Here is a 16,097-nt window from a genome sequence, read left to right as displayed (position 1 = left end):
AATAAAATAAAAAGTAACAAGTAATTAAAGAGCAGCAGTGAAATAACAGAGACTATATACAGGGTATTACGGTACAGAGGCTATATACAGGGTATTACGGTACAGAGGCTATATACAGGGTATTACGGTACAGAGGCTATATACAGGGTATTACGGTACAGAGACTATATACAGGGTATTACGGTACAGAGGCTATATACAGGGTATTACGGTACAGAGACTATATACAGGGTATTACGGTACAGAGGCTATATACAGGGTATTACGGTACAGAGGCTATATACAGGGTATTACGGTACAGAGGCTATATACAGGGTATTACGGTACAGAGGCTATATACAGGGTATTACGGTACAGAGGCTATATACAGGGTATTACGGTACAGAGGCTATATACAGGGTATTACGGTACAGAGACTATATACAGGGTATTACGGTACAGAGGCTATATACAGGGTATTACAGTACAGAGACTATAAACAGGGTATTACGGTACAGAGACTATATACAGGGTATTACGGTACAGAGGCTATATACAGGGTATTACGGTACAGAGACTATATACAGGGTATTACGGTACAGAGGCTATATACAGGGTATTACGGTACAGAGGCTATATACAGGGTATTACGGTACAGAGGCTATATACAGGGTATTACGGTACAGAGGCTATATACAGGGTATTACGGTACAGAGGCTATATACAGGGTATTGCGGTACAGAGGCTATATACAGGGTATTACGGTACAGAGGCTATATACAGGGTATTACGGTACAGAGGCTATATACAGGGTATTACGGTACAGAGGCTATATACAGGGTATTACGGTACAGAGGCTATATACAGGGTATTACGGTACAGAGGCTATATACAGGGTATTACGGTACAGAGACTATATACAGGGTATTACGGTACAGAGGCTATATACAGGGTATTACGGTACAGAGACTATATACAGGGTATTAGGTACAGAGACTATATACAGGGTATTACGGTACAGAGGCTATATAGACAGAGGTATTACAGGGGTACAGAGTCAGAGGCTATATACATACGGTACAGAGTCAAGAGGCTATATACAGGGGGTGCAGAGTCAATGTGGAGGCTATATACAGGGGTGTACAGAGTCAATGTGGAGGCTATATTCAGGGGTGCAGAGTCAATGTGGAGACTGCCGTAACACCCTGTATATAGAGTCAATGTGGAGGCTATATACAGGGGGTACAGAGTCAATGTGGAGGCTATATACAGGGGTACCGGTACAGAGTCAATGTGGAGGCTATATACAGGGGGGGTACAGAGTCAATGTGGAGGCTATATACAGGGGTACCGGTACAGAGTCAATGTGGAGGCTATATACAGGGGGGTACAGAGTCAATGTGGAGACTATATACTATATACAGGGGTACCGGTACAGAGTCAATGTGGAGGCTATATACAGGGGGTACAGAGTCAATGTGGAGGCTATATACAGGGGTACCGGTACAGAGTCAATGTGGAGACTATATACAGGGGGTACCGGTACAGAGTCAATGTGGAGGCTATATAACAGGGGGTACCGGTACAGAGTCAATGTGGAGGCTATATACAGGGGGTACCGGTACAGAGTCAATGTGGAGGCTATATACAGGGGTACCAGTACAGAGTCAATGTGGAGGCTATATACAGGGGTACCGGTACAGAGTCAATGTGGAGGCTATATACAGGGGGTACCGGTACAGAGTCAATGTGGAGGCTATATACAGGGGGTACCGGTACAGAGTCAATGTGGAGGCTATATACAGGGGTACTGGTACAGAGTCAATGTGGAGGCTATATAAAGGGGGTACCGGTATAGAGTCAATGTGGAGACTATATACAGGGGGTACCGGTACAGAGTCAATGTGGAGGCTATATAAAGGGGTACCGGTATAGAGTCAATGTGGAGGCTATATACAGGGGGTACCGGTACAGAGTCAATGTGGAGGCTATATACAGGGGTACCGGTACAGAGTCAATGTGGAGGCTATATACAGGGGTACCAGTACAGAGTCAATGTGGAGGCTATATACAGGGGGTACCGGTACAGAGTCAATGTGGAGGCTATATACAGGGGTACCGGTACAGAGTCAATGTGGAGGCTATAAACAGGGGGTACCGGTACAGAGTCAATGTGGAGGCTATATAAAGGGGGTACCGGTACAGAGTCAATGTGGAGGCTATTAACAGGGGGTACCGGTACAGAGTCAATGTGGAGGCTATATAAAGGGGGTACGGTATAGAGTCAATGTGGAGGCTATATACAGGGGTACCGGTACAGAGTCAATGTGGAGGCTATATACAGGGGTACCGGTACAGAGTCAATGTGGAGGCTATATAAAGGGGTACCGGTACAGAGTCAATGTTAATTGAGGTAATATGTACATGTAGGTAGAGTTAAAGTGACTGCATAGATAATAACAGAGCGTAGCAGTGATGTGAAGAGGGGGAGAGGGGGGCAATGCAAATAGTCTGGGTAGACATTTGACTAGATGTTCAGGAGTCTTATGCCTTGGGGGGTAGAAGCTGTTTAGAAGCCTCTTGGACCTAGACTTGGGACTCTGGTACCGCTTGCTGTGCGGTAGCAGAGAGAACAGTCTATGACTTGGGTGACTGGAGTCTTTGACCAGGGCTTTCCTCTGACACCGCCTGGTATAGAGGTCCTGGATTCAGTGATGTACTGGGCCTTCCTCTGACACCGCCTGGTATAGAGGTCCTGGATGGCCTGACATATGACCTCTTCAAGGAGCTCTCTGTTTTGATTGGGTTATATAAAAACCTTTAGGCCTTCCTACAGACATTTTTTTTTAAATCTCAGCATCCCTGCCCAGCCTGGCAAGAGTTGGCCGAAGGGTGTTTAGCATCTCCAATGGCTCTGTGAGCGAGGAGAGGGTATTCTCTGCTGCGGGCCTGCTCTCCTGTAAGGATAGGGTATCCTCTGCTGCTGGCCTGCTCTCCTGTGAGGATAGGGTATCCTCTGCTGCGGGCCTGCTCTCCTCTGAGGAGAGGGTATCCTCTGCTGCGGGCCTGCTCTCCTCTGAGGAGAGGGTATCCTCTGCTGCGGGCCTGCTCTCCTGTGAGGAGAGGGTATCCTCTGCTGCTGGCCTGCTCTCCTGTGAGGAGAGGGTATCCTCTGCTGCTGGCCTGCTCTCCTGTGAGGAGAGGGTATCCTCTGCTGCTGGCCTGCTCTCCTGTGAGGAGAGGGTATCCTCTGCTGCTGGCCTGCTCTCCTGTGAGGAGAGGGTATCCTCTGCTGCTGGCCTGCTCTCCTGTGAGGAGAGGGTATCCTCTGCTGCTGGCCTGCTCTCCTATGAGGAGAGGGTATCCTCTGCTGCTGGCCTGCTCTCCTATGAGGAGAGGGTATCCTCTGCTGCTGGCCTGCTCTCCTGTGAGGAGAGGGTATCCTCTGCTGCTGGCCTGCTCTCCTGTGAGCGGTTGGAAAGGACGTGGAGCACCGGAGCGGCTCCATGAGGGAAAAGCAGGATTACCGACCTCTGAACTCTGCTCACATACTCTGGTTCAGCTCAAACACACACCGGTGACCAGTAAATGTGTGTGTGTGTGTGTGTGTGTGTGTGTGTGTGTGTGTGTGTGTGTGTGTGTGTGTGTGTGTGTGTGTGTGTGTGTGTGTGTGTGTGTGTGTGTGTGTGTGTGTGTGTGTGTGTGTGTGTGTGTGTGTGTGTGTGTGTGTGTGTGTGTGTTTGAAGAACCCTGCAGGCTGGTCGGATGTGTGTTTGATGTGTGCTGTATAAATGCCCTTCATTATAACATGAATACAGTCCTCTCTATAGACTTGCATGTTGCCAGGACATCAAAGAGTCAACAGAATAGACCTCCCTCTATTGTCTGATCTACTGGAAGCACTGCAGGGCAGGACTACCACTGACTATAAAACCAAGTGGGGTGGTCGCTTTGGTCAGCTGCTTATAGAACACCCTTCAAGGCAGTTAGCATTTAGCATGGCTAGCATCATGCCATTGACCTGCACTGTAAAACCACTTAGCATTAACATGGCTAGCATCATGCCATTGACCTGCACTGTAAAACCACTGTTAGCATTAACATGGCTAGCATCATGCCATTGACCTGCACTGTAAAACCACTGTTAGCATTAACATGGTTAGCATCATGCCATTGATCTGCACTGTAAAACCACTGTTAGCATTAGCATGGGAAGCAGCAGAGAAGTCTCTTTTTTGTTAAGCCTCTTTAATAACCAGAACTGATAAAGCGTGAGAGGGAGAGGTGCCTCTAGCAGGTGGAGGAGGGGCCATACTGTGAGCGAGTGGAACAGGGAGCAGGCATGAGGGAGGGAGACTGCAACCAACCATGCTGACTCATGTTATAGGATACTATTACCTGTCATAGGAGGGGAGGGGAGGGACAGCAACCAACCATGCTGACTCGTGTTATAGGATACTATTACCTGTCATAGGAGGGAGGGGGAAGGGGAGGGACAGCAACCAACCATGCTGACTCATGTTATAGGATACTATTACCTGTCATAGGAGGAGGGGGAGGGAGGGAGGGACAGCAACCAACCATGCTGACTCATGTTATAGGATACTATTATCTGTCATAGGAGGAGGGGAGGTCTGCCACTGCGAGGACGATCAGCTGTCTGTCCTGTCTCCCTGTAGCGCTGTCTTAGGCGTCTCATAGTACGGGAATTGCAATTTATTGCCCTGGCCACATCTGCAGTCCTCATGCCTCCTTGCAGCATGCCTAAGGCACATTCAAACAGATGAGCAGGGACACTGGGCATCTTTCTTTTAGGTGTTTTTCAGAGTCAGTAGAAAGGCCTCTTTAGTGTACTAGGTGTTCATAACTGTGACCTTAATTGCCTACCGTCTGTAAGCTGTTAATGTCTTAACGACCGCGTGTTCATTAATTGTTTATGGTTCATTGAACAAGCAGGGAAACCGTGTTTAAACCCTTTACAATGAAGATCTGTGAAGTTATTTGGGTTTTTAACGAATTAGCTTTGAAAGACCGGATCTAATGATAGCTAGCAAGGCTAACTGAGGGCTGCAGTGAATTAGCTTTGAAAGACCGGATCTAATGATAGCGAGCTAGGCTAACTGAGGGCTGCAGTGAATTAGCTTTGAAAGACCGATCTAATGATAGCTAGCAAGGCTAACTGAGGGCTGCAGTGAATTAGCTTTCTCATCCTTCATTTAGAATATGAAGTAGCAGCCTAGCTGTTGGCTCTTGGTGGTTGTAGCCCGTCCTTCTCCTTCTCCTTCAGAATATAAAGTAGCAGCCTAGCTGTTGGCTCTTGGTGGTTGTAGCCTGTCCTTCTCCTTCAGAATATAAAGTAGCAGCCTAGCTGTTGGCTCTTGGTGGTTGTAGCTCGTCCTTCTCCTTCTCCTTCAGAATATAAAGTAGCAGCCTAGCTGTTGGCTCTTGGTGGTTGTAGCCCGTCCTTCTCCTTCAGAATATAAAGTAGCAGCCTAGCTGTTGGCTCTTGGTGGTTGTAGCCCGTCCTTCTCCATCAGAATATAAAGTAGCAGCCTAGCTGTTGGCTCTTGGTGGTTGTAGCCCGTCCTTCTCCTTCTCCTTCAGAATATAAAGTAGCAGCCTAGCTGTTGGCTCTTGGTGGTTGTAGCCCGTCCTTCTCCTTCAGAATATAAAGTAGCAGCCTAGCTGTTGGCTCTTGGTGGTTGTAGCCCGTCCTTCTCCTTTTAATTCAGAATATAAAGTAGCAGCCTAGCTGTTGGCTCTTGGTGGTTGTAGCCCGTCCTTCTCCTTCTCCTTCAGAATATAAAGTAGCAGCCTAGCTGTTGGCTCTTGGTGGTTGTAGCCCGTCCTTCTCCTTCAGAATATAAAGTAGCAGCCTAGCTGTTGGCTCTTGGTGGTTGTAGCCCGTCCTTCTCCTTCAGAATATAATAGCAGCCTAGCCCGTCCTTCTCCTTCAGAATATAAAGTAGCAGCCTAGCTGTTGGCTCTTGGTGGTTGTAGCCCGTCCTTCTCCTTCTCCTTCAGAATATAAAGTAGCAGCCTAGCTGTTGGCTCGGTGGTTGTAGCCCGTCCTTCTCCTTCTCCTTCAGAATATAAAGTAGCAGCCTAGCTGTTGGCTCTTGGTGGTTGTAGCCGTCCTTCTCCTTCTCCTTCAGAATATAAAGTAGCAGCCTAGCTGTTGGCTCTTGGTGGTTGTAGCCCGTCCTTCTCCTTCAGAATATAAAGTAGCAGCCTAGCTGTTGGCTCTTGGTGGTTGTAGCCCGTCCTTCTCCTTCAGAATATATAGCAATGGTAGCCCGTCCTTCTCCTTCAGAATATAAAGTAGCAGCCTAGCTGTTGGCTCTTGGTGGTTGTAGCCCGTCCTTCTCCTTCTCCTTCTCCTTCAGAATATAAAGTAGCAGCCTAGCTGTTGGCTCTTGGTGGTTGTAGCCCGTCCTTCTCCTTTTAATTCAGAATATAAAGTAGCAGCCTAGCTGTTGGCTCTTGGTGGTTGTAGCCCGTCCTTCTTCTCCTTCAGAATATAAAGTAGCAGCCTAGCTGTTGGCTCTTGGTGGTTGTAGCCCGTCCTTCTCCTTCTCCTTCAGAATATAAAGTAGCAGCCTAGCTGTTGGCTCCCGTCCTCTCCTTCTCCTTCAGAATATAAAGTAGCAGCCTAGCTGTTGGCTCTTGGTGGTTGTAGCCCGTCCTTCTCCTTCAGAATATAAAGTAGCAGCCTAGCTGTTGGCTCTAGCCCGTCCTTCTCCTTCAGAATATAAAGTAGCAGCCTAGCTGTTGGCTCTTGGTGGTTGTAGCCCGTCCTTCTCCTTCAGAATATAAAGTAGCAGCCTAGCTGTTGGCTCTTGGTGGTTGTAGCCCGTCCTTCTCCTTCAGAATATAAAGTAGCAGCCTAGCTGTTGGCTCTTGGTGGTTGTAGCCCGTCCTTCTCCTTCAGAATATATAGCAGCCCTGTTGGCTCTTCTCCTTCAGAATATAAAGTAGCAGCCTAGCTGTTGGCTCTTGGTGGTTGTAGCCCGTCCTTCTCCTTCTCCTTCAGAATATAAAGTAGCAGCCTAGCTGTTGGCTCTTGGTGGTTGTAGCCCGTCCTTCTCCTTCTCCTTCAGAATATAAAGTAGCAGCCTAGCTGTTGGCTCTTGGTGGTTGTAGCCCGTCCCTCCTCCTTCAGAATATAAAGTAGCAGCCTAGCTGTTGGCTCTTGGTGGTTGTAGCCCGTCCTTCTCCTTCAGAATATAAAGTAGCAGCCTAGCTGTTGGCTCTTGGTGGTTGTAGCCCGTCATTCTCCTTCTCCTTCAGAATATAAAGTAGCAGCCTAGCTGTTGGCTCTTGGTGGTTGTAGCCCGTCCTTCTCCTTCTCCTTCAGAATATAAAGTAGCAGCCTAGCTGTTGGCTCTTGGTGGTTGTAGCCCGTCCTTCTCCTTTTAATTCAGAATATAAAGTAGCAGCCTAGCTGTTGGCTCTTGGTGGTTGTAGTGTCCTTCTCCTTTTAATTCAGAATATAAAGTAGCCTAGCTGTTGGCTCTTGGTGGTTGTAGCCCGTCCTTCTCCTTCAGAATATAAAGTAGCAGCCTAGCTGTTGGCTCTTGGTGGTTGTAGCCCGTCCTTCTCCTTCAGAATATAAAGTAGCAGCCTAGCTGTTGGCTCTTGGTGGTTGTAGCCCGTCCTTCTCCTTCAGAATATAAAGTAGCAGCCTAGCTGTTGGCTCTTGGTGGTTGTAGCCCGTCCTTCTCCTTCAGAATATAAAGTAGCAGCCTAGCTGTTGGCTCTTGGTGGTTGTAGCCCGTCCTTCTCCTTCAGAATATAAAGTAGCAGCCTAGCTGTTGGCTCTTGGTGGTTGTAGCCCGTCCTTCTCCTTCAGAATATAAAGTAGCAGCCTAGCTGTTGGCTCTTGGTGGTTGTAGCCCGTCCTTCTCCTTCAGAATATAAAGTAGCAGCCTAGCTGTTGGCTCTTGGTGGTTGTAGCCCGTCCTTCTCCTTCTTCAGAATATAAAGTAGCAGCCTAGCTGTTGGCTCTTGGTGGTTGTAGCCCGTCCTTCTCCTTCAGAATATAAAGTAGCAGCCTAGCTGTTGGCTCTTGGTGGTTGTAGCCCGTCCGTCTCTTTCTCCTTCAGAATATAATGTAGCAGCCTAGCTGTTGGCTCTTGGTGGTTGTAGCCCGTCCTTCTCCTTCTCCTTCAGAATATAAAGTAGCAGCCTAGCTGTTGGCTCTTGGTGGTTGTAGCCCGTCCTTCTCCTTCTCCTTCAGAATATAAAGTAGCAGCCTAACTGTTGGCTCTTGGTGGTTGTAGCCCGTCATTCTCCTTCTCCTTCAGAATATAAAGTAGCAGCCTAGCTGTTGGCTCTTCAGTGGTTGTAGCCCGTCCTTCTCCTTCTCCTTCAGAATATAAAGTAGCAGCCTAACTGTTGGCTCTTGGTGGTTGTAGCCCGTCATTCTCCTTCTCCTTCAGAATATAAAGTAGCAGCCTAGCTGTTGGCTCTTGGTGGTTGTAGCCCGTCCTTCTCCTTTTAATTCAGAATATAAAGTAGCAGCCTAGCTGTTGGCTCTTGGTGGTTGTAGCCCGTCCTTCTCCTTCAGAATATAAAGTAGCAGCCTAGCTGTTGGCTCTTGGTGGTTGTAGCCCGTCCTTCTCCTTCAGAATATAATGTAGCCCGTCCTTCTCCTTCAGAATATAAAGTAGCAGCCTAGCTGTTGGCTCTTGGTGGTTGTAGCCCGTCCTTCTCCTTCTCCTTCAGAATATAAAGTAGCAGCCTAGCTGTTGGCTCTTGGTGGTTGTAGCCCGTCCTTCTCCTTTTAATTCAGAATATAAAGTAGCAGCCTAGCTGTTGGCTCTTGGTGGTTGTAGCCCGTCTTTCTCCTTCTCCTTCAGAATATAAAGTAGCAGCCTAGCTGTTGGCTCTTGGTGGTTGTAGCCCGTCCTTCTCCTCCTTCAGAATATAAAGTAGCAGCCTAGCTGTTGGCTCTTGGTGGTTGTAGCCCGTCCTTCTCCTTCTCCTTCAGAATATAATGTAGCAGCCTAGCTGTTGGCTCTTGGTGGTTGTAGCCCGTCCTTCTCCTTCTCCTTCAGAATATAAAGTAGCAGCCTAGCTGTTGGCTCTTGGTGGTTGTAGCCCGTCCTTCTCCTTCTCCTTCAGAATATAAAGTAGCAGCCTAGCTGTTGGCTCTTGGTGGTTGTAGCCCGTCCTTCTCCTTCAGAATATAAAGTAGCAGCCTAGCTGTTGGCTCTTGGTGGTTGTAGCCCGTCCTTCTCCTTCAGAATATAAAGTAGCAGCCTAGCTGTTGGCTCTTGGTGGTTGTTCCTTCTTTCAGAATATAAAGTAGCAGCCTAGCTGTTGGCTCTGGTGGTTGTAGCCCGTCCTTCTCCTTCAGAATATAAAGTAGCAGCCTAGCTGTTGGCTCTTGGTGGTTGTAGCCCGTTCTTCTCCTTCTCCTTCAGAATATAAAGTAGCAGCCTAGCTGTTGGCTCTTGGTGGTTGTCGCCCGTCCTTCTCCTTCAGAATATAAAGTAGCAGCCTAGCTGTTGGCTCTTGGTGGTTGTAGCCCGTCCTTCTCCTTCTCCTTTTAATTTAGAATATAAAGTAGCAGCCTAGCTGTTGGCTCTTGGTGGTTGTAGCCCGTCCTTCTCCTTCTCCTTCAGAATATAAAGTAGCAGCCTAGCTGTTGGCTCTTGGTGGTTGTAGCCCGTCCTTCTCCTTCAGAATATAAAGTAGCAGCCTAGCTGTTGGCTCTTGGTGGTTGTAGCCCGTCCTTCTCCTTCTCCTTCAGAATATAAAGTAGCAGCCTAGCTGTTGGCTCTTGGTGGTTGTAGCCCGTCCTTCTCCCTCCTTCAGAATATAAAGTAGCAGCCTAGCTGTTGGCTCTTGGTGGTTGTAGCCCGTCCTTCTCCTTCTCCTTCAGAATATAAAGTAGCAGCCTAGCTGTTGGCTCTTGGTGGTTGTAGCCCGTCCTTCTCCTTCAGAATATAAAGTAGCAGCCTAACTGTTGGCTCTTGGTGGTTGTAGCCCGTCCTTCTCCTTCTCCTTTTAATTTAGAATATAAAGTAGCAGCCTAACTGTTGGCTCTTGGTGGTTGTAGCCCGTCCTTCTCCTTCAGAATATAAAGTAGCAGCCTAGCTGTTGGCTCTTGGTGGTTGTAGCCCGTCCTTCTCCTTCTCCTTCAGAATATAAAGTAGCAGCCTAGCTGTTGGCTCTTGGTGGTTGTAGCCCGTCCTTCTCCTTCTCCTTCAGAATATAAAGTAGCAGCCTAGCTGTTGGCTCTTGGTGGTTGTAGCCCGTCCTTCTCCTTCTCCTTCAGAATATAAAGTAGCAGCCTAGCTGTTGGCTCTTGGTGGTTGTAGCCCGTCCTTCTCCTTCTCCTTCAGAATATAAAGTAGCAGCCTAGCTGTTGGCTCTTGGTGGTTGTAGCCCGTCCTTCTCCTTCAGAATATAAAGTAGCAGCCTAGCTGTTGGCTCTTGGTGGTTGTAGCCCGTCCTTCTCCTTCTCCTTCAGAATATAAAGTAGCAGCCTAGCTGTTGGCTCTTGGTGGTTGTAGCCCGTCCTTCTCCTTCTCCTTCAGAATATAAAGTAGCAGCCTAGCTGTTGGCTCTTGGTGGTTGTAGCCCGTCCTTCTCCTTCTCCTTCAGAATATAAAGTAGCAGCCTAGCTGTTGGCTCTTGGTGGTTGTAGCCCGTCCTTCTCCTTCTCCTTCAGAATATAAAGTAGCAGCCTAGCTGTTGGCTCTTGGTGGTTGTAGCCCGTCCTTCTCCTTCAGAATATAAAGTAGCAGCCTAACTGTTGGCTCTTGGTGGTTGTAGCCCGTCCTTCTCCTTCAGAATATAAAGTAGCAGCCTAGCTGTTGGCTCTTGGTGGTTGTAGCCCGTCCTACTCCTTCTCCTTCAGAATATAAAGTAGCAGCCTAGCTGTTGGCTCTTGGTGGTTGTAGCCCGTCCTTCTCCTTCTCCTTTTAATTTAGAATATAAAGTAGCAGCCTAGCTGTTGGCTCTTGGTGGTTGTAGCCCGTCCTTCTCCTTCTCCTTCAGAATATAAAGTAGCAGCCTAGCTGTTGGCTCTTGGTGGTTGTAGCCCGTCCTTCTCCTTCTCCTTCAGAATATAAAGTAGCAGCCTAGCTGTTGGCTCTTGGTGGTTGTAGCCCGTCCTTCTCCTTCTCCTTCAGAATATAAAGTAGCAGCCTAGCTGTTGGCTCTTGGTGGTTGTAGCCCGTCCTTCTCCTTCTCCTTCAGAATATAAAGTAGCAGCCTAGCTGTTGGCTCTTGGTGGTTGTAGCCCGTCCTTCTCCTTCTCCTTTTAATTTAGAATATAAAGTAGCAGCCTAGCTGTTGGCTCTTGGTGGTTGTAGCCCGTCCTTCTCCTTCTCCTTCAGAATATAAAGTAGCAGCCTAGCTGTTGGCTCTTGGTGGTTGTAGCCCGTCCTTCTCCTTCTCCTTCAGAATATAAAGTAGCAGCCTAGCTGTTAGCAGCCTAGCTCTTGGTGGTTGTAGCCCGTCCTTCTCCTTCTCCTTCAGAATATAAAGTAGCAGCCTAGCTGTTGGCTCTTGGTGGTTGTAGCCCGTCCTTCTCCTTCTCCTTCAGAATATAAAGTAGCAGCCTAGCTGTTGGCTCTTGGTGGTTGTAGCTCGTCCTTCTCCTTCTCCTTTTCTTTTTTAAATCTATCATTTTAATTCCATCCTCCATTGATTAGATATCTCCTAACCTTTACCACACGGAGGCTCTATGAGCCCATTGCCACTTTGATGACTTCTGATTGGCCAACAACAACAACAAGCTCTGGTGAAAAGCAGCAGCAAAAATTATCTGATGTCTTTCTTTGTCACTACTGCAGCAGTTGTTTGAAATTACACCCAATCAGATCAGACCCAGGACATTATTTACACTTCTGGATCCGGGCCCCAGATGGGGTCTGTGGTTTTGGGGTTCAGGTGGATCGGTGAAGACCATTACCCAGCACACGGCGCTGAACGAACAGCAGAGGAACGGCAGACAGACGGTGTGTGTCGTCTCTTAGAGGGAGGTGTGGAATGTGTCACATCTCTACTGTCCAACTACTGCACTCAACCCCTTCATCACATCCCTCTCTCTCACCCCTCTCTCTCTCTTCCTCCTCTCTCTCTCTCTCTCTCTCTCTCTCTCTCTCTCTCTCTCTCTCTCTCTCTCTCTCTCGCTCTCTCTCTCTCTCTCTCTCTCGCTCTCTCTCTCTCTCTCCGCTCTCTCTCTCTCTCTCTCTCTCTTCATCTCTCTCTCTCTCTCTTCATCTCTCTCTCTCTTTCTTCATCTCTCTCTCTCTTTCTTCATCTCTCTCTCTCTCATCTCTTTCTCTCTATCCCTCTATCCCTCTCTCTCTCTATATATATATATTTACCCTAAACACACACACAGAACCAACCTTGAGAAATACTTCACATTCCAGGGAGAGAGACTTGCACACCGTTACAACACTGTAAAAAGCCTTTATATCACATCTGAAATGTCTCTTCCTTTGGAACTTTTGTGAGTGTAATGTTTCCTGTGTCACTTCTGTTTATCTATTTCACTTGGCAAAGTAAACACATGTTTCCCTTTCCAATAAAGCCCCTTGAATTTAATTTGAGTGTGAGTCAGACTGAGGGGGACTGTGACTGAGGGGGACTGTGACTGAGGGGGACTGTGACTGAGGGGGACTGTGACTGAGGGGGACTGTGACTGAGGGGGACTGTGACTGAGGGGGACTGTGTCTGAGGGGGACTGTGTCTGAGGGGGACTGTGTCTGAGGGGGACTGTGACTGAGGGGGACTGTGACTGAGGGGGACTGTGACTGAGGGGGACTGTGACTGAGGGGGACTGTGACTGAGGGGGGACTGTGACTGAGGGGACTGTGACTGAGGGGGACTGTGACTGAGGGGTACTGTGACTGAGGGGGACTGTGACTGAGGGGGTACTGTGACTGTGACTGGGGGACTGTGACGGGGACTGTGACTGAGGGGGACTGTGACTGAGGGGGACTGTGACTGAGGGGGACTGTGACTGAGGGGTACTGTGACTGAGGGGACTGACTGTGACTGAGGGGGACTGTGACTGAGGGGACTGTGACTGAGGGGGACTGTGACTGAGGGGGTACTGTGACTGTGACTGAGGGGGTACTGTGACTGAGGGGGACTGTGACTGAGGGGGACTGTGACTGAGGGGGACTGTGACTGAGGGGGGTGACTGTGACTGAGGGGGACTGTGACTGAGGGGGACTGTGACTGGGGGACTGTGACTGAGGGGGACTGTGACTGAGGGGGACTGTGACTGAGGGGGACTGTGACTGAGGGGGACTGTGACTGAGGGGGACTGTGACTGAGGGGGGGACTGACTGAGGGGGACTGTGACTGAGGGGGACTGTGACTGTCTGGGACTGTGACTCAGGGGGACTGTGATTGAGGGGGACTGTGACTGAGGGGGACTGTGTCTGAGGGGGACTGTGACTGTCTGGGACTGTGACTGAGGGGGACTGTGACTGAGGGGGACTGTGACTGACTGAGGGGGACTGTGACTGACTGAGGGGGACTGTGACTGTCTGGGACTGTGACTGAGGGGGGACTGTGACTGAGGGGGACTGTGACTGAGGGGGACTGTGACTGAGGGGGACTGTGACTGACTGGGGGACTGTGACTGACTGTCTGGGACTGTGACTGAGGGGGACTGTGACTGAGGGGGACTGTGAGTGAGGGGGACTGTGTGAGGGGGACTGTGACTGAGGGGACTGTGACTGAGGGGGACTGTGACTGAGGGGGACTGTGACTGAGGGGGACTGTGACTGACTGAGGGGGACTGTGACTGAGGGGGACTGTGACTGAGGGGGACTGTGACTGAGGGGGACTGTGACTGAGGGGGACTGTGACTGAGGGGGACTGAGACTGACTGAGGGGGACTGTGACTGAGGGGGACTGTGACTGTCTGGGACTGTGACTCAGGGGGACTGTGATTGAGGGGGACTGTGACTGAGGGGGACTGTGTCTGAGGGGGACTGTGACTGTCTGGGACTGTGACTGAGGGGGGACTGTGACTGAGGGGGGACTGTGACTGACTGAGGGGGACTGTGACTGACTGAGGGGGACTGTGACTGTCTGGGACTGTGACTGAGGGGGACTGTGACTGAGGGGGACTGTGACTGAGGGGGACTGTGACTGAGGGGACTGTGACTGACTGTCTGGGACTGTGACTGACTGTCTGGGACTGTGACTGAGGGGGACTGTGACTGAGGGGGACTGTGAGGAGGGGACTGTGACTGAGGGGGACTGTGACTGAGGGGGACTGTGACTGAGGGGGACTGTGACTGAGGGGGACTGTGACTGACTGAGGGGACTGTGACTGACTGAGGGGGACTGTGACTGAGGGGGACTGTGACTGACTGAGGGGGACTGTGACTGAAGGGGACTGTGACTGAGGGGGACTGTGACTGAGGGGGACTGTGACTGAGGGGGACTGTGACTGAGGGGGACTGTGACTGTGACTGTCTGGGACTGTGACTGAGGGGGACTGTGACTGTCTGGGACTGTGACTGTCTGGGACTGTGACTGAAGGGGACTGTGACTGAAGGGGACTGTGACTGAAGGGGACTGTGACTGAGGGGGACTGTGTCTGAGGGGGACTGTGTCTGAGGGGGACTGTGTCTGAGGGGACTGTGACTGAGGGGGACTGTGACTGAAGGGGACTGTGACTGGGGGACTGTGACTGAGGGGACTGTGACTGAGGGGACTGTGACTGAAGGGGACTGTGACTGAAGGGGACTGTGACTGAGGGGGACTGTGTCTGAGGAGACTGTGTCTGAGGAGACTGTGTCTGAGGGAGACTGTGTCTGAGGGGGACTGTGTCTGAGGGGGACTGTGACTGAGGGGACTGTGACTGAGGGGACTGTGACTGAGGGGGACTGTGACTGTGGGGGACTGTGACTGTGGGGGACTGTGACTGAGGGGGACTGTGACTGAGGGGGAGACTGAAGGAGCGAGGGAAAGCGAGGGAGAGAGTAGGGAAAGACTGATTGGTAACAAGATAATGGTGTGTGTGTGTGTGTGTGTGTGTGTGTGTGTGTGTGTGTGTGTGTGTGTGTGTGTGTGTGTGTGTGTGTGTGTGTGTGTGTGTGTGTGTGTGTGTGTGTGTGTGTGTTCACTTTCTCTCTCCAGTCAGGGTGGTGAGGTTCAACAGAGACAGAGCTGGTCCAGATATCAGTCAGGAGGAACCATCTACCTCCTACAACACTACTGAGACTGGCTTCAGGTATATATACACCTAACCCTGGACTGGCTTCAGGTATATATACACACCTAACCCTGGACTGGCTTCAGGTATATATATATATATATACACCTAACCCTGGACTGGCTTCAGGTATATATATATATATATACACCTAACCCTGGACTGGCTTCAGGTATATATACACCTAACCCTGGACTGGCTTCAGGTATATATACACCTAACCCTGGACTGGCTTCAGGTATATATACACCTAACCCTGGACTGGCTTCAGGTATATATACACCTAACCCTGGACTGGCTTCAGGTATATATACACCTAACCCTGGACTGGCTTCAGGTATATATACACCTAACCCTGGACTGACTTCAGGTATATATACACCTAACCCTGGACTGGCTTCAGGTATATATACACCTAACCCTGGACTGGCTTCAGGTATATATACACCTAACCCTGGACTGGCTTCAGGTATATATACACCTAACCCTGGACTGGCTTCAGGTATATATACACCTAACCCTGGACTGGCTTCAGGTATATATACACCTAACCCTGGACTGGCTTCAGGTATATACACACCTAACCCTGGACTGGCTTCAGGTATATATACACCTAACCCTGGACTGGCTTCAGGTATATATACACCTAACCCTGGACTGGCTTCAGGTATATATATATATATATACACCTAACCCTGGACTGGCTTCAGGTATATATACACCTAACCCTGGACTGGCTTCAGGTATATATACACCTAACCCTGGACTGGCTTCAGGTATATATACACCTAACCCTGGACTGGCTTCAGGTATATACACACCTAACCCTGGACTGGCTTCAGGTATATATATATATATACACACCTAACCCTGGACTGGCTTCAGGTATATACACACCTAACCCTGGACTGGC

At 49.6% G+C, this 16,097-nt stretch overlaps 1 protein-coding gene across 1 annotated transcript in view; it reads left to right on the top strand.

Moving 5' to 3' along the window:
* The window catches only part of LOC124021154 (transmembrane protein 192-like), a 43,674-nt gene that overhangs the window by 21,206 nt on the left and 6,371 nt on the right, over positions 1 to 16,097 (top strand). Inside the window, exon 6 of the mRNA XM_046336506.1 lies at positions 15,109 to 15,202. Coding sequence (XP_046192462.1) covers positions 15,109 to 15,202 — 94 coding nt within the window. The remainder of the gene's footprint in view (positions 1 to 15,108; positions 15,203 to 16,097) is intronic.

This window comes from Oncorhynchus gorbuscha, unplaced genomic scaffold (genome assembly GCF_021184085.1).
Source record: "Oncorhynchus gorbuscha isolate QuinsamMale2020 ecotype Even-year unplaced genomic scaffold, OgorEven_v1.0 Un_scaffold_1065, whole genome shotgun sequence".
Classification (NCBI taxonomy): domain Eukaryota; kingdom Metazoa; phylum Chordata; class Actinopteri; order Salmoniformes; family Salmonidae; genus Oncorhynchus; species Oncorhynchus gorbuscha.
This window is presented reverse-complemented; position numbering and strand designations above follow the sequence as displayed.